The 22656-nt window shown below is 35.5% G+C and overlaps 1 protein-coding gene across 4 annotated transcripts in view; it reads left to right on the top strand.

The window, feature by feature from the left end:
• The window catches only part of CCDC91 (coiled-coil domain containing 91), a 408524-nt gene that overhangs the window by 204354 nt on the left and 181514 nt on the right, over window positions 1-22656 (top strand). For all 4 annotated transcript variants that reach the window (XM_069585456.1, XM_069585459.1, XM_069585460.1 and 1 more), the window contains one exon: window positions 18130-18207. In XM_069585456.1, the coding sequence (XP_069441557.1) occupies window positions 18130-18207 (78 nt within the window). The remainder of the gene's footprint in view (window positions 1-18129; window positions 18208-22656) is intronic.

Below are 22656 nucleotides of genomic sequence, written 5' to 3'. Positions count from 1 at the left end.
GAATTGACTAGTTTGATCTCCTTGAAGTCCAAAGGACTCTCAAGAGTCTTCTCCAGCACCACAGTTTAAAGGCATCAGTTCTTTAGCACTCAGCCTATTTTTGTCCAGTTCTTACATCCATCTGTGACTACTGGAAAAACCACACTTTTGACTATATGGACATTTGTTTGCCATGTAACATATCTGCTTTTTAATATTCTGCCTAGGTTTGTCATAGCTTTTCTTCCAAGGAGCAAGCATCTTTTAATTTTGTGGCTGCAGTCACCATCTGCCGTGATTTTGGAGCCCCCCAAAATAAAGCCAGCCACTGTTTCCACTGTTTCTCTACCTTTTTGCCATGAAGTGATGGACCAGATGGCGGGATCTTTGTTTTCTGAATGTTGAGTTTTAAGCCAGCTGTTTTACTCTCCTCTTACCTTCATCAAGAGGCTCTTTAGTTCTTGGCTTTCTGCCATCGGATGGTGTCATCTGCATATCTGAGGTTATTGATATATCTCCCAGCAATCTTGATTCAAGCTTGTGCTTCATATAGCCTGATATTTCACATGAAACCTGTATTTCCTAAAGCTGTAACTAGGTTCCACAGACTTGATGACTGATATTAGCAAAAATTTTTTCTTTCACAGTTATAGGAAATAAAGTCTAAAATCAACATGTTGGCAGTGATGTTCTTGGAGTTGGCATTCTGTGTCTCAAAGTAGCTAAAGTCAGTTTCTGCCTCCTTCACTAGTCTCAGTCCCCTTTCTTATAGAGAAACTAATCTTAGGACTTAGGGTTCATTCTGTGTCCCAAGTAATCTTATCTTGGGATATCAAAGACCCTAGTTCCAAATTACATACACAGATACCAGCAATTAGGAGATTATCTTTTTTGAGGATGTCTCAGTTCAACCCACTGCAGGCACCAAAGGTGAATCTCAGTGTATTTCAAATGTGAATGCAAATCATTATTATGTAGATAGAAACACTCAGAATATGAAGACAAATGACCAAAACATTAAAAAGCAACTTTTATTATTAAGCCATTTTTCTTTTCTCCATCAAAATATTAACTATTTTGAGAGACAGTGTTGTTAGAAAGTCCCATTCTGTTATCAGAATTTAAAATACAGCCAAACTTTGGAGAGCAGGCTTAAAATGAGAAAAGTTGTAAGAAAGTAGAATTTGATGATGTTGACATCCTTACTGAATGGTAGGGTAATATTTGTAGATGTGTACATAAGGCTTAAGTCTTTCCCATTAACTGTTACAAGCTGTCTGCTCTTCCTTCTTTCCCCCTCCTTATCCTCCTTTCTTCCTTCCTTCTTCCTTCTTTTCCTTCATCATCTTTTCCTCTCCCTTTCTCCTTTCCATTCCTTTCTTTTCTTTTTAGTTGGCTTGAATTAGCTTTGAGCATCTGCTTCTCAAGGCACTTTGCCTTTGAAGACTTTAACAAAGTAGAAAATAAATAGTAATTTGTTTCAAATGTCGCACAAGTGGAGTTTCTGCCTTTCACTTTGGAGCAAATAATAAGGTGACGTTGAAGTAGCAATAGGAGCAGTGCCAATCCAATCAACAAGTCAGCTAAGAATTTAGCCAGGGTTATGCAAGGGGCCAGATTCTCAGGCTTTGAAGGATTTGGCCTTTATTCTTTAATGGGTTATAGTTGGTGGAGAAATTGTTGTGTTAACAGAGCAATGATAGTGACAACAATAATGGCACTGCTAAAAACATATCATCTTCTGTTATGAATTGCACTTGAGTCGTCGTTTTAATCGTTAAACTAAATAGGCTATGGCCTGCTTACTCATTTCTCATTTGAAACTATAAATTCTTTCCTAGAAGTTTGCTTTAGACATGGATGTGACATTGTCACATTTGGGTTTTGTAAGGTGGCATGTAGAAAAGTCAGTTACCTCCGTGCTGGTGTGAGGACATCATGGGATTTTTTTGCATACTGTCATCTGTTGTATCTGTTAGAAAAGTTCGAGAAGAAGTTTGTTCCATTATGTTGTTTTTGACTGAGAGTGGGCCACAAAGCCAATAGTTTGGGATCTGTGTGCTGATGAAATCCATACAGTTGGGTTAAGTTGGCCATTAATGGGTCAGGGCCAGACATGAAAATTAACTCTTAAAAAATTTTTTGAAATCTTAAGCTAATGGGACACACATATTAAGGGTGTCTGTTTCAGTAATGGATACAGTTGATTATGGCACTAATGCTTTATTTCCATATATAAGATTACTTTACCTTTAGGCTGATTGATTCTTTCATGCTTGTGTTATTTTTTTTCTCCCATTTTATATTTGGCTAAGAATTTGAATTAGTCTGTGAAACTGACTTGGTAATATTTTGAAGGATCCTGTCAGGTATTGTTTTTACGGGTTGTATAGGGAAACTAAGAAATGAGGGAGCAAGGAGGTAAAGATTAAACATACATTCAATGGGAAAGACTTTGCTGCATCATGCCAGTGAAACCTACTTTTCTTTATTATAGAACACAACTAGGCTTGTTTCAGCTATTGAATGTGGGGTCAGTAAGAGATGGAGAGGTGGTGTTTTGTTGTTTTTGTTCTGTTTTGGCAAAGTGGATGCCTGTGGGATAATTTCATCTTCCTGCTTTTCTGACATTTATAATCGGGCCATATGTTGGATTCTTCAGATTTTGGTGGGAGCAGTTTATGCCATTTCTTACTCCAGATCTTTCAGTGCATTGGTTAGATGTTATCCCACTATTTTTATTTTGATTTCTTGTCCTGCAAATTTCCTTTTGGAATATCTGGAGATGGTTATGACTGCCTTACCCAATATAGTGGATTTGTAAGGGATATAATATTGTGGCTTCAGAGAGAGAGCGGTGATGACACCTGGATTAGAAAACTTTTCTCAATCAGGCTATATTAGCTAATTATATTCTACTAATTATGTTCAGCCTAATTATAGACTTGTTCTTGGCCAAAGAATTTGGAAAGTGAAAAGCAACTGCTTTCTAAAAGGTGAGGTAGAATGGTGGATTGGACTTGTGAATTTTTCTTTCTCCCTCTGTCCCTCCCTTCCTCCCTCCATTCCTTGCTTCCTACTTTCTGTCCTTCTCAAGTTTTTTTTTAAAACTACTGTAATAATTCATTCCAAATACATCAGTCAAATGTTGCCTTTTACCAGCTTTAATGGAGAGGATCCTGCTGCTATGCATCAGTCAATTTATTAGGGATGATTAATATGGGCTTCCCAGGTGGCACTAGTGATAAAGAACCTCCTTGCCAATGCAGGAGACATAAGAGACATGGCCTTGACCCCTGAGTTGGGAAGAGCTTCTGGAGGAGGACATGGCAACCCACTCTAGTATTCTTCCCTGGAGAATCCCACGGACAGTGGAGCTTGGCAGGCTGTAGTCTATAGGGTCGCACAGAGTTGGACACGACTGAAGCGATTGTGCACACAGGACACAGTATGGGTTCTACTAGATTTTTTAATGACCAATAATAATGTGAATCGTAAAGTGTTTATCAGTTTTTCCTGTAAGCTTTGGCTTAAAAATATTTTTCTGCATGAATTGTGATTCAAATATTTAAATAGAGTTTTGTCATTGATATAGCAATGAGATTTTAAAGCTGTTTATTTCTCATTTTCCCATGAAACATCTATATTTGTTAATTTTGTGGTTCATATTTACATGTGTATTCAATCAAAGATAATTTTTCAGCAACAAATATATGCAGGCATATTAAAATACTAGACCTATGTATGTTTAATAATTTCGACAAAGGATTGATATTGGGAGATTGTGAGTAGCAGAGAATTGGTTAATGTGCTTCTGGTAACATTTGAAAAGCACCTTTCACATTTTTGTCAGACCAGAATTTCTGGTTGACAGTAATGAATTGATGAATGACCATTTCAGCTTTACCAAGAGTGATCAGTTTGTGTGTTATTTTCATCAGATATTGTTCATTGTTGTTCAGCTGCTAAGTTATGTCTGACTCTGCAACTCCATGGACTGTAGTATGTCAGGCTTCTCTGTCCTTCACTATCTTCTGGAGTTTGCTCAAACTCATGTCCTTCAGAAGGAGTGACTTATGACAGATTAGTCCATTTATTAATGAGTTTTTATAGAAAGCAAATCTATTGAAAAGCAGTTTGGAATGTACTCAGATATCAGATAGTTCAGTCTTTGTCGTGATATTTTTTAGTAAAAATCGGGCTGACAGATCAGAAGATGTGATTTAGCCTTTGCCCTGCCCTCACTGATAACTCAGTGATCTTGAACAAACTTCTTGATCTCTCAGCCTTAGTTTCCTCATTTGTAAAATGAATGCATTGAAAAAGCTTACCTTTGAAGTCTTGTTTAGAAACTCTGTAGCTTTATTTAAGGTGAGGGTATTTTCCTGAATCTTCCCATTCTTACGATGGTTTTGGGTTTGACATTTTGAAAGAGAGCTATCATTGTGGTCAGATTTGGTTTTGACTACTTTGAACATAGGTTGTAAATTTTGGGCTCTATTTTCTTGAAATAAGAGTTTCAGGCCATGTATGACTATTTGGTTATTCCTGTGTTTTTCTTTTGGTAAGTGGGAATCCTGGTCTGTTACAATGTGGTTGTATGATTACCATCAGTAACTTTGAAGTAAGCAAAGTGGGTTGATTTATCTAGCCAGTTTTAACATACAGTATCATAGAATGATATCATAGAATGTTATTCATTGTTGTTCAATTGCTAAATTGTGTCCGACTCTTTGTGACCCCATGGACTGTAGCACACCAGGCTTCCCTGTCCTTCACTATCTTCTGGAGTTTGCTCAAACACATGTTCGTCAAGAGTTGGTAGTATATTTTAGAAATGATTTCATCCAACTCTCTTATTTAATAGGTAAAGAAACCTGCTCAAAGATGTTTCTTAATTTATATGCTAGGCTTATATCAGAAAAAGAGCATTGATCATAATCTCATTCATTAATTCAACAAACAGATATGTGAATCTATCAAGTAGCCTTCTTTTTGAAGACCAAAATTTAAATACATTTTTAACAATTGTTACTATGATTTTAAATAACTCTCTCTGTTGAAGAATGAAACACGATTCTTACTTAACTAATATATTTGGCTTTCAGATCCTGTCCATTCAATCTCATCTTTATTCAGTCCTTATTTATTGAGCAGACATTATATACAAGGTGCTGTTTGAGATATATGTATGTTCAATGGCAAGTGAAATTTCGCCTTCCTAAATTGAACTTAATGTCAAATTTTGAAATCTCCCTACTGTCTGTCTTTTCCTCACTTTCCCAAGTGCCATAGTGTTAAGAGTATCATCATTGTTTTCCCCAGTATGTGAGAGAGATGGGAAATGAAGAGTACAAAACAATAAGTAGTGATAAGGGCAATGAATAAAAATAAAGCATGATTAGTGGACAATGATGAGTGTGTGCTATTTTATATGGGGTGGTCAGTGAGCATCCCTGTGGTACAGTGGTTTTTGAGTAGTATTCAGAGGAAATGAGTGTGTGATATTTGGGGTGAAAAGTATATCAAACACAGCAAATAACTTCAATAGCCTTATGGTAATAATGTGTTTATAATGATTTGAGGAAGGCCAGTGACAACAGATGGAAGGATTTAGGGTCAGAGGGGTATAACTTTGGGCTATGGGAGGGATTATAGAGTTTATTTGCAGTAATGTGGAAGCTTAGAAATTGTAGTCAGATGTGTGATATTTTATAATTTAACAGATATTTATTGAGTACCCACACTATGTCTGGTACTATTTTACGTGTTATGCATACTGTGGTGAACAATTCCTGCCATCATAGAAATTACATTCTTTGTGATTGCCCTCAAGTTTTAGGGTAAAGTGTCTGCTTACAATGTGGGAGACCTGGGTTTGATCCCTGGATTGGGAAGATCCCCTGGAGAAGGAAATGGCAACCCACTCCAGTACTCTTGCCTGGAAAATCCCATGGACTGAGAAGCCTGGTCGGCTACAGTCCATGGGGTCGCAAAGAGTCGGACATGACTGAGCGACTTCACTTTCACTTTTAAGTTTTAAAGAACTGTTTTTGCTGCAGTCTCGGAAGAAGAGTAGAATCAAAGAGGCAGGGATGTTGGGAAATGATCATAGTGTGGACTAGAGGAGTAGCAGTGGAGATGTTGACAACTGTCCAGATTGTCGATCATGAGATGGAGACATTAGACATTTGGTTAAAAAAAAAAAAATAAACATCAAGCCAGTATTCTTGCTTGGAAAACCCCATGGATGGAGGAACCTGGTAGGCTACAGTCCGTGGGGTCACAGAGACTCGGACACTACTGGACGACTTCACTTTCTTTAGATATACATGTAAAGACCTTAATAGGCAGCTAGATAAAGAAATCTGAGGATTAGCTATGGCAGAATTGGAGATATAATTTAAGGAGTTGTACAAAGATGATATTTAAATTTACTTATCAGTTGAACAAGGTAAAGAAGAGGTCTCATTCTCTGGAACTCCTGCAGTTTGAGATTGGGGCAGTGAAGAAGAGCAAACAGGATGGACTGATAAGGAGAAGAAACAAATGAAGAAAATATTTCAAGAAGGAAGAGGGTGGATTGGGCTTGGTGATTGGCAACAGCAGAGGCTACATGATTTTTGAATCTTCTTATATTTTCTTATAAAAACTAGTCTAAGGTAGTTAAGGGGAAAAGTCCATAAATAACATCTTGAATAGGAAAATAGATGGCAATTATGCTTATATGATTTATGGTGCAGAAGCTAGTAGAGCTGAACTATAGACAGCAACAAGATAGGCATGTCTATCACATCCATGCTTGAGTGATGGAGGGGAACATAAAGGAACATAAAGCCCTCATTTCTTTTGGAAATACGCAGAGAAAGTACCCATCTTAAAGTCATCCATGCTAAGGAGAATGGTAAAACATCATACAGACACTGAAGAAGGAGAATGTTCAGATACTGGTAGGGAGGGGATCAGAGAAAGCATTTATCAAAAAGTACTCAAGTTGCTGCATTGGAAAAACACTTTTTAATTTTTTTTAAACCTTATAATAGCCAACAGAAGAGGAAGCCCTAGAATCATGAAGCTGCGGAAGTTCTTCAGGCTAACTTCAACTCAGGGTAAACTGGTACATGGTTAAGAGAAAAGGATTGTTGCAGAACTGAGTACAGTAATGGAAGCATTTGAACAGCAGGAAAAATCAAAAATAGAACAGTAGTTCCAAAATGAGAAAAGAACAAATAAGATAAAGCTGATAGAAAAAAGACATTAAAAAAAAATCCCAAATGAAGATTAAGCCTGAAGGAATAAGAGGGAATACAATAGTATAGAAAGAAAAAAATAATAAAGCATGACAAAATGAAAACTAACATAAATGAAGGAGAATTTGAGAGAAAGGAATAATTATAGAAAACAAACAGTGTGTTTGTTTTTACCCAATCCAGTATGTATGTAATTGGATTCCCCGAAGAGGAAGACTAAAGAGGTGAAACAGAACTGTATGAAAAATCTAATTCAACCACCATAAATGATATGAAAGAAGACTGGGGCCTATTTTGAAAATGTACATGTATACCTGAAAAAATAGACCCATAACAGTCAATTATGAGACATCTTCTAGTGACTTTAAACAAAGTGTTTTTCAAAATAATATCTAGGAAATCTGTAACTCCAATGACTCTGCTTTTTTGGTTTTCCAAGGATAGTCTATATTTATACTGTTATCCTAGTGCAGTTATTACCAGAAACGCCTTTTATTCTCAAAAGTGATCCAATTTGGAAAGTAAATTGTATAGTCAATCTAAATATAAAATAAAATTAGATACATGACAGACTTTTTAAAAAACACACTATATGCCAACAGAATAATGTAAGATAATTAGAATATTCAAATAAAGTATGAATCAGCACAGCTAACTGGTTTTCTATTTTAAAAGCTGCAAATGGTTCTCAGCAATCAGAAACTTAAAGATTGTTATTCTCTTGGTTGTTTATGAGAAATCTTTCACCTCAGTGAATTGCAAGAAGTAAAATTTTAAAACCAGCAATCTGTGATCAGAGTGAAACAAAATTAGAAATGAAATATCAAAATCAAAGAAAAACACCATTCAGCTTAGAAATTAAATTGACACAAACATACTATTTCTTTCTTCCACCAGTGTAGGTTTTTGGCATTCATGTAACATTGGCATAACTTAAAATTCATCATTTAAAATGATATAAAGTATAGTTCAGTGTTTTTTTTTTTTAAGTATATTCACAATATTGTTGTACTGTGACTAGTATCTAACTGGCCAGATAGTATCATCACCTGAAGCAGCCTTGTATGCATTAAGCAGTTGCTCCTTAGGTCTCTTGTCCCCCAGCACCTGACAGTTGCCAATCTACTTTCTGTTTCTGGATTTACCTATTTTACCTATTTACCTATTTTGGACATTTCACATAAAATGAAACCATGGAATACGCAGCCTCTCGTGTCTAGCTACTTAGGCATAGCATAATGTGACATTATACAGGAGACAGGGATCAAGACCATCCCAATGGACAAGAAATGCAAAAAAGCAAAATGGCTGTCTGAGGAGGCCTTACAAATAGCTGTGAAAAGAAGAGAAGCGAAAAGCAAAGGAGAAAAGGAAAGATATAGGCATCTGAATGCAGAGTTGCAAAGAATAGCAAGAAGAGATAAGAAAGCCTTCTTCAGTGATCAGTGCAATGAAATAGAGGAAAACAGAATGGGAAAGACTAGAGATCTCTTGAAGAAAATTAGAGATACCAAGGGAACATTTCATGCAAAGATGGGCACAATAAAGGACAGAAATGGTAGGGAACTAACAGAAGCAGAAGATATTAAGAAAAGGTGGCAAGAATACACGGAAGAACTGTACAAAAAAGATCTTCACGACCCAGATAATCATGATGATGTGATCACTCGCCTAGAGCCATCCATCCTGGAATGTGAAGTCAAGTGGGCCTTAGAAAGCATCACGACGAACAAAGCTAGTGGAGGTGATGGAATTCCAGTTGAGCTGTTTCAAATCCTGAAAGATGATGCTGTGAAAGTGCTGCACTCAATATGTCAGCAAGTTTGGGAAAATCAGCAGTGGCCACAGGACTGGAAAAGGTCAGTTTTCATTCCAATCCCAAAGAAAGGCAATGCCAAAGAATGCTCAAACTACCACACAGTTGGACTCATCTCACATGCTAGTAAAGTAATGTCAAAATTCTCCAAGCCAGGCTTCAGCAATACGTGAACCATGAACTCCCTGATGTTCAAGCTGGTTTTAGAAAAGGCAGAGGAACCAGAGATCAAATTGCCAACATCCGCTGGATCATGGAAAAAGCAAGAGAGTTCCAGAGAAACATCTATTTCTGCTTTATTGACTATGCCAAAGCCTTTGACTGTGTGGATCACAATAAACTGTGAAAAATTCTGAAAGAGATGGGAATACCAGACCACCTAACCTGCCTCTTGAGAAATCTATATGCAGGTCAGGAAGCAACAGTTACAGCTGGACATGGAACAACAGACTGGTTCCAAATAGGAGAAGGAGTACGTCAAGGCTGTATATTGTCACCCTGCCTATTTAACTTATATGCAGAGTACATCATGAGAAACACTGGACTGGAAGAAGCACAAGCTGGCATCAAGATTGCCGGGAGAAATATCAATCACCTCAGATATGCAGATGACACCATCCTTATGGCAGAAAGTGAAGAGGAGCTAAAAAACCTCTTGATGAAAGTGAAAGAGGAGAGTGAAAAAGTTGGGTTAAAGCTCAACATTCAGAAAATGAAGATCATGGCATCTGGTCCCATCACTTCATGGGAAATAGATGGAGAAACAGTAGAAACAGTGTCAGACTTTATTTTTTTGGGCTCCAAAATCACTGCAGATGGTTACTGCAGCCATGAAATTAAAAGACGTTTACTCCTTGGAGGAAAAGTTATGACCAACCTAGATAGTGTATTCAAGAGCAGAGAGATTACTTTGTCGACTAAGGTCCTTCTAGTCAAGGCTATGGTTTTTCCTGTGGTCATGTATGGATGTGAGAGTTGGACTGTGAAGAAGGCTGAGCGCCGAAGAATTGATGCATTTGAACTGTGGTGTTGGAGAAGACTCTTGAGAGTCCCTTGGACTGCACAGAGATCCAACCAGTCCATTCTGAAGGAGATCAACCCTGGGATTTCTTTTGAAGGAATGATGCTAAAGCTGAAGCTCCAGTACTTTGGCCACCTCATGCGAAGAGTTGACTCATTGGAAAAGACTCTGATGCTGGGAGGGATTGGGGGCAGGAGAAGAAGGGGGCGACCGAGGATGAGATGGCTGGATGGCATTGGGGACTCAATGGACGTGAGTCTGAGTGAACTCTGGGAGATGGTGATGGACAGGGAGGCCTGGCGTGCTGCGATTCATGGGGTCGCAAAGAGTCGGACACGACTGAGCGACTGAACTGAACTGAACTGAACTGAATGGTTTCAAGGTTCTTTCATATTAAAACATGTATCATTTCATTCCTTTCATGGGTGAAGAATATTCACTTCATTGAATGCAAGTATTATCCAGTATGGATAATACTTCATTTAAAAAAAAAACAGTTGATCAAAATTTACATTGTTTTTACTTTTTTGCTATTATTAAATGATGCTCATATGCACGTTTGTGTCCAAGTTTTTGTGTAAATGTATATTTTCAATGCCCTTGGGTGTATAATTAAGAGTGAAGTTTCTGGGACATTTGGTAGGTCTATGTTTAATTAAATATACCTTTAATTTTTGAGAAGCTACCAAACTTCTTCACTGTGGAAGCGCCATTTTACATTTCAACCAGCAAAGTGGAAGGATTTCAGTTTCTCCACCTCCTTACCAATACTTATTTTCTGAATTTTAATTACAGCCATGCTGGTGGATGTCAGTGGTTTTGACTTGAGTTTCTATAATGGCTAATGATGTTGAACATTTGTTTTTGGAGAAATAGCTACTCAAGTTCTTTGCCCATTTTTAAAGTTTGATTATCTTTTTGTTGCTGATTTACAAGAGTTGATTATATATCCTGGATCCTAGATCTTAGGTCTGTTGATATTTTTACAGATATTCAGTGGGTTGCTCTTTTGGTTTCTTAATAGTATCCTTTAATGCACAGTTTTAAGTTCAGGTATTTTTAACTTTCTTTGTTTGTGCTTATATTTTAGTGTCATATTTTTAGAAACTGTTACTTAATCCAAGGTGATAAAGGTGTGTACCTATCTTTTCCTCAAGAATTTAGTAGTTTTATCTTTTCTATTCTGAAAGTTGATAGATTTGGTTTTAATATTTATACATCATGTGAATTGGGGTTCCAGGTTTAGCCTTTTGCATGTGTGTCCAGTTTCCCACCATCATTTGTTGATAGAATTATTCTTTCCCTATTGAACTGACTTGTTTACTCTTGTAGAAAATCAGTTGCTTATAGATATATAAACTTATTTTGATGCACTCATTTTCATTTTCCAGTGGAATCTCTACCCTTATGCGAATACCACATTGTTTCGGTTATTGCAGCTCTTTGCTCAGTTTTGGAATTAGGAAGTGTAAGTCCTCTGATGTTGCTTTATTTTTTGAAATTGTTTTAGTGACTCATAATCACTTGCAGTTCTATATGAATTTTAGGATGAGCTTGTCTGATTATGCAAAATAAAGTCACTGGAATTTTGATAGGGATTGCATTGAATCTATAGATAAAATTTGGGATTAGTGACACTTAACATATTAAATCTTCAAATCCAGGAATACAGGATGTCCTTCCCATTTTTTAAGACTCTACAATGTTTTATAGTTAGTAGTGTAAAAATTTCATACTTCTTTGGTAAAAAGTATTTCTAAGTATTTTACCTTTTTTATGCTTTTGTAAATGGAATTTTTTTTATTTCATTTTTGGATTGTTCGTGCAAGTGTATAGAAATACAACTGATTTTTTGTGTTAATCTTCTTTCTTATAATGTTATTGAACTTGCTTATTGAATAGTATTTTGTTTATTAGACCTAATAATTTTTCACAGTTTCCCATATATAAAATCATGTCTTCTGAAAATCTGGATAATTTTACTTTTTCATTTCTAATCTAATAATTTCTAAGAACACTTTTTATTTATTTTTCTTGCCTGATGCCCTTGCTAGAATTTCAGTATGCTTTTTAATGGAGTTGGAAAGAGTAGGCATTCTTGTCTTGTTCCTAATGTTAGGGGAAAGTCCTCAGTCTTTCATCAATAATATGATTTCAGCCGTGGGATTTTCACAATGCCCTTTATCAGGTTGAAGATACTGCTTTTTAGTTCTTAATTTTCTGAATATTTTCATCATGAAAGTTTGCTTGATCTTGTCACTGTTTTTCTGGGTACTAAGATAATCTTGTAGGCTTTTATTTCCTTCATTGTTTTAATGTGGTATATTAAATGGATTGATTTTTATATGTTGAACCACCTATACGTTCCTGAGATAAATTACACTTGGTCGTAGGCTATAGACTTTTAAATATTCTGTTGGATTCTGCTTACTGCTGTTTTATTAAGGAATTTTGCATCCATATTCATAAGAAACATTGCTTTGTCTTTTCTTGTGTTGTCTTTGTGTGGCTTTGGATTAGTGTAATACTGGCTTTATAGAATCAGTTAGGACATGTTTTCTCATCTATATGAGAAAGATTGGTGTTAATCCTTTTATAAACATTTGTTACAATTCACCACTAAAGTCATTTGAAATAAAGGATTTTCTTTTGTGTGAAGTGTTTTTGATTACTGGATTCAGTCTCCTTACTTGTTATAGGTCTATTTGGTTTTCTGTTTCTTCTTGAGTCAATTTTGGTAGTTTGCATATTTCTAGGAATTTGTGCCCTACAACTTTGTTATCTAATTTGTTGGCGTGTTGTTTTTGTTCAGTCACTAAGTCATATCTGACTCTTTGCAGCCCCATGAATTGTAGTGTGCCAGGATTTCCTGTCCTTCACTTTTTCCCAAACTTTGCAAAAATTCATGTCCATTGAGTTGGAGATGCTATCTAACCATCTCATCCTTTGCTACCCTCTTCTCCTTTACCTTCAATCTTTCCCAACATCAGGGTCTTTTAGTGGTTCATAATATTTTTTGTATGTTCTTTTTTGTTTCTTTAAGTTCAGTAGTAAGCCCTTTCCTTGCTATTGATTTTACTGATTTGACTCATCCCTTATCTCTTTTTTTTTCCTGCCTTGGTCAATGAATGTTTATCATATTGCTGATTTTTTATAAAGAACCAACTTTGGTCTAGTTGATTTTCTCTACTGATTTTCTATTTTTTTCTTTATTTTCTTTTTATTCTTTTAGTTTCCTTCATTATGCTTAATTTGGGTTTAGTTTATTCTTCTTTTTCTAATTCCTTAAAGTGAAAGGTTAGGTTATTGGTTTGATGTTTTCTTTTTTTAATATAGGTTTTTAATTTCCCTTGTGATTTCTTCTTTGAATAATTGGTTATATAGGAATATGTTTGATTTCTATAAATTTGTGAATTTTCTCATTTTTTCACTGTTATCTCAAATTTCATTCCCTTGTAGTTGAAGAGAATACTTTGTGTGACTTCAGTATTTTAAAATTTATTAAGACTTGTTTTATGGTTTGCCATGTATTCTATCCTGGAGATTGTTTCATGTCTACTTGAGTGTACTGTGTATTCTGTTGTTGTTGGGTGCTGTATTCTATAGTTGCATTTCTTATAGTTGGTGTATGTGTTGTGTTGTTCAGTCTTCTATCATTTATTTTTTGGGGGGCTCCAAAATCATTGCTGATGGTGACTGCAGCCATGAAATTAAAAGACACTCCTTGGAAGGAAAATTAGGACCAACTTAGACAGCATATTTAAAAGCAGAGACATTACTTGGTCAACAAAGGTTTGTCTTGTCAAGGCTATGGTTTTTCCAGCGGTCATGTGTGGATGTGAAGGTTGGACTATAAAGATAGCTGAGCGCCGAAGAATTCAAATGTGGTGTTGTAGAAGACTTTTGAGAGTCCCTTGGACTGCAAGGGGATCCAACCAATCCATCCTGAAGGAAATCAGTCCTGAATATTCATTGGAAGGACTGCTGCTGAAACTGAAACTCCAATACTTTGGCAACCTGATGTGAAGAGCTGACTCATTGGAAAAGACCCTGATGCTGGGAAGGATTGAAGGCAAGAGAAGGGGACGATAGCGGATGCAATGGTTGAATGGCATCACCGACTCAATGGACATGAGTTTGTGTAAATTCTGGGAGATGGTGATGGACAGGAATGCCTGGCGTGCTGTGGTTCATGGGGTCTCAAAGAGTTGGACACGACTGAGAGACTGAACTGAACTGGTATCAATGATGAGAATTTCAGCATAATCCATCAAGCTTTTGTCAATAGCTGCTGTATTCTAAGGGGCTTCCCAGGTGGCGCTAGTTGTAAAGAACCCACTTGCCAGTGCAGGAGATTAAGAAACTCGGGTCAGTCCCTGGGTTGGGAAGATCCCCTGGAGAAGAACATGGCAACTAACTCCAGTATTCTTGCCTGGAGAATCCCATGGACAGAGGAGCCTGGCAGGCTTGCACAGAGTTAGACACAACTGAAGCAACTTAGCACATGCTGTATGCTAAGGCTGTAAGAAGACGTAGCCATCGATTAAGTGTTTATTTTCAACTGCAATAAAATATGTCATAGAACATTTTTATCGTTTATAAAATGTCTATTTGAAAGACCTGTTATATGAATTGCTTAATATATTGTACTCTATGTGTGCCTTTAATAGCACCCAAATACTTTTTAATGGTTCATGTCATTATTCAGAACCATAGTTGCTGAATGGTCAAACTTTATTATTGAAATGGTGCATATTCATCTTCAATTTCTAGATAATGATGTAAAAGTAGAATATATTCTGTTTCATTTAGCAGATCTATGAATTTGCTTTGCTTCAGATTGTAAAACACTAAAAAGCTCTTGGACCTTTTTGGTTCTAAATTTCAATTCTGAACTAAAGAGATTAGTTGGTAATAGGTATTGTCAATGAGAGAAAAAAGTAAATTAACATTCAATTAGTTAAGTCTGAAAAATCTTGGTTTTAGTAAAATTCAATGGTTTCTTCTGGATTTGTAGAAGGTTTAATATTTTAATATATATTGTTAATTTCCAGAATTTGTTTGCCCATGTAACCTATTTTATATGAGTTTGTTATTAATCAGTGGCCTTAAGGTAGAGTATATGCTTCTCAAGAACTGCTTAAGATGTTCCACTGTGATGTGAAAAGAAAATGTCATAATAGCTGTTTCTCTTTATTTTCTTAAAATTCTTGAAAACTAAGAAAAACAAAATCTATGTTATTATTCATTATAGAAACTGATACCTTTGCCCTCCTAGGTGCCTTTATGAAAGTTGCGTACCATTAGTGAGATAACCTGACCTGAATGGGAGTTCCAAAGTGATGAGTTGGTGGTGCTGCCCATGTGCCTTTGCTTGTTTTTAGTATAATAGAATGTATGAGCTTGCTTTCTAGGTGATGGGATTTTGTTGCTTTGTTATTTAGTTTTGACTAAAACAACTCTTTAGTCCATCTTAAAGGAGATTAGTCCTGGGTGTTCATTGGAAGGACTTGATGTTGAAGCTGAAACTCCAATACTTGGGCCACCTGATGCAAAGAGCTGACTCATTGGAAAAGACCCTGTGCTGGGAATGATTGAGGGCAGGATGAGAAGGGGACGACAGAGGATGAGATGGTTGGATGGCATCACTGGCTCAATGGACATGAGTTTGTGTAAACTCTGGGAGTTGGTGATGGACAGGGAGGCCTGGAGTGCTGCGATTTATGGGGTTGCAAAGAGTCGAACACGACTGAGCAACTGAAGTGAAAACAACTCTCACAGAAATGGGAAAATGACTTTAAAAAAATATTGTTGCCATGAGCCATGGATTGATAATCATACCAACAAAAATCAGTGTCTATATCAAGGGGGCCCTTATTGGTCCTTTATGTTTAGGTTTTTCGGTAAAGAGTGATTTAGCTACAGAAAGATATATAAAGCTGTATACTGGAAAAGGCAATTAGAATTTGATAATGAAATAGAAATTCTTGAATACGTTAAGTATAAGCAGTTTATAAATGAGGAATTGGTAACATTCCCAGGTGGCACTAGTGGTAAAGAACCTGCCTGCCACTGCAGAAGATGTAAGAGATGCAGGTTCGATCCCTGGGTCAGGAAGATCCCCTGAAGGAGGGCGTGGCAACCCACTCCAGTATTCTTGCCTGGGGAATCCCATGGACAGGGAAGCCTGGAGGGCTATAGTCCATATGGTTGCACAGAATTGGACATGACCATGGCAAGTTGGCACACACTCTCACAAGAAAAAATGAACAAGAACTGTTTTTCTTGTCTTTTTTTTCCTAAATATCATTAATTTGCTCACCAAATCCACTGAGGTGATGGTGTAGTCATTCAGAGTCCCTGGCTGACAGAGGCCCTCCTGCTGTTTGCAGCACATGGCTTTAATTGTCATCCACGGCAATGACATCAGCAAGCAAATAGTGGGGGACAAAGGAAGTACGTGGAGGATTTGTTGGAGGTTTTGTGGTTCAGGTCTGAAATGGTGTGCATCACTTCTACCTACCTGACATTCCTAAAATAAATCATACTTGGTTGAGATGTATTATTTATTTATTGCTAGATTCCAGTTACTAATATTTTATGTAGAATTTTAGTTTTTGTTTTCATAAAAGAGATTGGTTCATTATTTTATCTTTGCAGATTTAATTATAAAGGATATGTTTTCTTAATAAAATATATGGGGAAATGGTCCCTCTTTTTTCATTCTCTGGAAGATTTTGTGTAAGAGTTGTGTTATTTATTGTTTATTAAAAGTAACCTTTTTAATAATCTGCACTTATATGATTCTTGGTCAGAAGTTTCATTTTGTTTTTAATGTAATATAGGTTCAGTTTTTTTCTTTTTTCTAAACACATACAAAATTTTTCAGAATTTTTATTTCATCTTCTTTCAGTTTTGTTTTTTTCCCTAGGAGTTTTTTCATTTTACCTAACAGTTCATATTTATTGCTGTAATATTTAATAATATCTTGCTATTTGTTTAGAAAAATCTATTGGTTGTATAATATCTTGAATTCATGAGTAACATTAGAAATTTTTGTTTTTTATTTTCATCACTTTATTGTTCCCATCTTGCTAGATTTTATTTATTCTTTTTTCTTTGGATTATTTTTTTAACAATTGTTTTACATAAATATTTGTCTTCTTATTTTGTCTTGTCTTTTTAAAGGTTTTTTTTTTTTAATATACTTTCAATCATTTATTTCTCTTTTGCTGTAGGTTTTCCCCCACTATCTTTTGGTCCTCTAGTCCTGCTTTCTGCTGTTTTACTTATTCTTTACCTCATTTATTGCATTGAGCTGTAGAATTTGTTTTATGAATTCCAATTCTCTGAAGAAATTCTCTGTGCTATCCACTTTCCCCACTTCTCTATTTTCTTGTGTATATTTATTCATAAATATTGTAAACTTTTTGATAACTAATATCTGAATCACCCATGGGTCTATTTCTTTTGTCTTTTCTATTTTATGTTTCTTTGGTCTCATCTGTTATCATTTCTGATAATTTTGCATTGAAATCTTTACATTGTGTTTGAGAAATTGGAAAGGTTCTGTAGGATGTTAACATTCTCCAAAGAGAGTTCAGCTTCTCCTTTCCTCGGAAGGTAGAATGAGGGTTTGTTCTCCTTAATCTAGTAATTCTCAAATTTTGTTACATATTGACCTATTGACATGTGTGTATTACTGGAGAAGTAATGAGAAAAAAAAGGTTCCAGCTTTTTGGATGACACAGGGCCTCCTGTCTCTAGATCCAGGTCCATAATTGCCAGATGTCTCAAGGGATAACACCATTGCCTTGGATTATCTTACTTGTGAGCATGGTTTTCCTTTCCCAGTTATGGTTTCCCTTTAATCTCTCATTGCTATCTTCAGAATGCTTTTAAACAGAAAGTTTTTTTGAATGGGTTTCTCTTTGTTTTCAGCTGCAACATTGGTGTGCCACAAATCACTCACATCACTTATAAATGCAAAAGTCAGTGGTGTGTTATTTTGTAAACAACAACAACAACAAAAAATCATAGCTTAGTTTCTTATTTTCTTTCAGGAAAAGCATAAACAAGAATTGGAAGATATGAGGAAAGCGGGTCATGAAGCCCTCAGCATTATTGTGGATGAATATAAGGTAGTTATTTGAGAGTCTGTCATATGCGTTATTTGAGAGTCTATCAGATATCAGATTGGTTTTTCTTTAAACCAATCACATGTGAATGGTTTGATGTCCATCCTTCTAGAGATTTCTCTTTAAATACATACACACACATATTTGCTCATGTCATGCTGCTATAATTTTGATTTGCTTTTAGAAATATGTTCTTCTACTCAATCTATTCTTTTGTTTCTTGCTTACTTACATGGCGTTATATATTTTCATGCCAGTATATATAAACATCCAATTTTTGTCATTGTTCTATGCTACTACATTCTATATTTATACACATGCTTACACATATATATGTATATATACATGCACCATCATTGGCTTAATTCTACCTGTATAATTAGGCATTAGTTTATTTTTTATTGTTAATTATTATAATAACTGTTTAAAAAAACCCTTCTATCATATGTGGAATGTAGACATTATTTGTTGATTCAACTTCATCCCTAGACAAGATAGAAGTTCATTTCATTTTAATTAGCTGACATTTAATGTCAAAAAGCTTCCCATAACAAGTCATTTGAATAAAAGTAGTAAAAGAAATAGATCTAGATTTTAAGTGAAAGACACTTTAAAAAAAATTGAAGGTATTAAAATAGTCTGGTAGATGATAGGTCTTGGAACCTGGAACGTCATTTTTATGACCACACCCAATACAGAAATTTGTGCCATACTTGAGAAGGCTGTTTTAAAATGTCTGCTTTTTATAGCTGTGACTATTGGCTCTTTTCTTTATAATGTTGGGAATTTTTCGTTCTACTAATATAAACCAGCTTTATAGTTATTGAGTTGAAGGAAAGTGTATAGGATCTATTTTGAACCATCTTTTCTTTTGTCCTAAGGCTAAGAGTGGGAGGAATTAAAATAATGGAATTTACATAATTCTCCTGGATATTATATGATGTATTTTTGGATGAATTTATGTTTTACTTATTTATATTTATGAATTCTAAATTAAATGTTGTAAAAGTACTTACATTGTTGTGTTCTTCTGAAAAACTTAGTATTTTATATTTAAAATTTTTTTGGTTCTGGCTCTACATATTTCCTTTGCTAAAAATATGTTTATAGTGTATTACTTTAGACACTGGCAAATAATTAATTTAAAAGCATATGTGACAACTTTGCAAATATATTTTGTAAATTATATTTTAAAGAAAATTAGTTGAGAGCCACTCATTTCACCTCTTTGTCTCATATCATTATGGGATGCTCATTTAGAAAAAGAATTTAGAAGTTTCAGGCATTATGCATTTATTTCAATTTGCTTAAAAGGACTAGGTATCAAATCAAGTATCCTACAAAGTTATATTTAATTTATCATAGTATACTTATAGTCAGTTAATACATAAAGTATATAAATTCTCTTATAGCATGGAACTTCAGTGTAAATACATTTTATATAGCCTTCTGTATTGATTTATTGGTGAGCTTCACATTTTGCACAAAGATACCTCAGTATTTTTACAAAAGATATATCTGATAATTATTGTATAAAATTTTAGAAACCAAAGGGTCTTAGAATGATACTGACAACTTCATAGTACTATGGAAAAACTAAAGTAATTTAGATAGGAAAAATGTCAATGTTTTCTTGGTTGGTTAGTTGTCTTTGTAATGTAAATGTTAATGATTTGTGGCCCATTATGGAACAAGAAAACAATTTTGTTTTTTTCCATCATGAATTCATGCATGAGAAGTTCATGTCCTAATTATTTTATTTTACTTCTCTTTTTGCCTCATTTGCCCCAGACAAGGTACTGGAGAAGTAATCAACCCAGAAATATCAATGAGGTCAGATGATAGACCCCAAGAAAAACCTACTCTTTCTATCCAGAAGACCAGGAAAGCTTCCACTTGCTTTAGATAATAACCATTCTAATTCCACCAAATACCAGCAAACTGTAGCCCGACTCCAAGCCCTGCCCACAAAGGCTGGTTAAGGGGGCCTAGATTTGACCTTTTATCAGTTTGTAATGAGGTGCCCTTTCTCATCCTCATTGGGGTGGTGTATGTGTTAATTGCTCAGTCATGTCAGTTAGTTGCTCAGTCATGTCGGACTCTTTGTGACCCCATGGACCGTAGCCTGCCAGACTCCTCTGTCTATGGGATTTACCAGGCAAGGATACTGGAGTGGGTTGCCATTCTCCTTCTCCACGGATCTTCCTGACCCAAGGATCAAACTCAGGTCTCCTGCATTGCAAGCAGGTGCTTTACCATCTGAGTTACCAGGGAAGCCCCATTGGGGTGGGGTCACTTTCATTTTTATATTAATTTTAGAATCAGTATGTAAATTTAAAAAGTCCAAGTTGGATTTTAATTGTGTTTTCATTGAATATGTAGATCAATTTAGGGAGTATTGCCATTTTAACTGCATTAAGTTTTCTGATCCCTAGTCATAAAATGGCTTTATGTTTATCTTCTTTAATTGCTTTCAACAGTGTTTTACAGTTTTCAATATTCTTTTATTCTTTTTGACAATGTTCTAAATTGAATTGTTTTTCCTAATTTCATGTTTAGATTGTTCAGTGCTGCCATGTTTTTGCGTGTTGTTCTTATACGTGGTCATTAGTTCTAATAGTTGTTTAGATTTTGCAAGATTTTCTATATATAAGACCATGCCATCTGCAGCTAGAGATTGTGTCCTCTTTTTTAATCTGGATGCTTTTCATTTCTTTTTTCTTACCTAATTTCCCAGGTAGACTTCCAATATAATATTAATAAGAGCTGCAAAATATATATATATATATATATTGATTAACCATTAAGTATGATGTTATCAGTGAGATTTTTATAGATGGCCTTTAACCCACTCTAGTATTCTTTCCTGGAGAATCTCATGGACGGAGGAGCCTGGTGGGCTACTGTCCATGGGGTTGCAAAGAGTCAGACACGACTGAGTGACTTAACTTCTAACTTCTTCTAACTTCTTCTTTATTAGGTTGAGGAAATTTCATTTTTATTTGTAGTTGGTTGTTTTTTTAAAATCATGAAAGGCTGTAGGATATTATCCAATGCTACATCTCTGTTGAAAAATTATTTTTTTTTTCCTTTATGTGATGTGCTCCACTTGTCTCCTGCATTGCAGGAAGATTCTTTACTGCTGAGCTTCAGGGGAAGCCCCTAATATTATGTATTATGTTATGTACTAATATCCTTATCTTTTGCTACCTTTAATAATGATATATCATAATTCATACATTTTTATTTTCTAAATTCCTGAAGGAATTGGCATCTTTGCAAAAATTTCCTCTTTAGGACTGCTAAGAATTTCTACTAGTAGAGCTGATTGATTTAGTCAGATAAACCTGATCTAAGCCATAGCTCTGGTACTTACTAACAGTGTCACCTCTGGCAATTTACTATATATGAATTTTAATTTCCCTATAAGTATATGAGGGACTAAAACATAGAACCTATTAAGAGAAGTATTGTGAGGACCCAGTGAGATAATGAATGCTGATCATGGCTAATAATATCACTGGACATAAATAGTGGACATGAATTTGAGCAAATTCCAGGAGATGGTGGTGGGCAGAGGAGCCTGGTATGCTGCAGTCCATGGGGTCCCAAAGAGTTGGATGTGACTTAGCAACTGAGCAACAAAAACAACGATGATGATGCTGTCAATAAATTTTTGCAATTTAGTTTTTATAATATTCAATATATCAGTTTTCTAGTATAGCAGTTTTGATGGCTTGTCCTTATCTTATAGCTGACTATTAATTAGCTTACTTCTCATACAGTGCGGGTGCTTGTTTCAGTCTGTTTTAGAAATGTCTATTTAAGAGAAAGCGATCATGGTCTAGCCCTTCATATTCCTGGGCTTCTGCTAAAAAGTCATTGTTCTTTTATTCATTTAGAAAGTAAAGTTATTATTCTCCAAATAAAATAATTAATTAAAATGAAGAAAGTAAATAGCTTGCTTCAGACTGATGAGTGAAAGAAAGACAGTGAAGTCACTCAGTTGTGTCCGACTCTTTGCGACCCCATGGACTGTATCCTACCAAGCTCCTCCGTCCATGGGATTTTCCAGGCAAGAGTACTGGAGTGGATTGCCATTTCCTTCTCCAGAGGATCTTCCCAACCCAGGGATCAAACCTTGGTCTCCCGCATTGTAGGCAAGCACTTTACCATCCATCTGAGCCACCAGGGAAGTCCATGATGAATGAAAGGCCATGTGTAATTCTGCTAGAGTGCAGAAGAAAACAACGCTAACACTAACTTAATGTGCTACATATGCCAACTTTTCCTATAATATTCTTTTCATTGTATTTATTTTGTTTCTTTCATGTCATGATTTAAAAATCTTTTATCCTGATAATTAACAACAGTAAAATAAATGTAGATCTTGGGAGGCTTGCCATAGGAGCATGCCACATCTAAGATTGTTTACTACAAGGAACAAGAATT

The sequence above is a fragment of the Ovis canadensis genome, chromosome 3 (assembly GCF_042477335.2).
Source record: "Ovis canadensis isolate MfBH-ARS-UI-01 breed Bighorn chromosome 3, ARS-UI_OviCan_v2, whole genome shotgun sequence".
NCBI classification, from domain to species: domain Eukaryota; kingdom Metazoa; phylum Chordata; class Mammalia; order Artiodactyla; family Bovidae; genus Ovis; species Ovis canadensis.
This window is presented reverse-complemented; position numbering and strand designations above follow the sequence as displayed.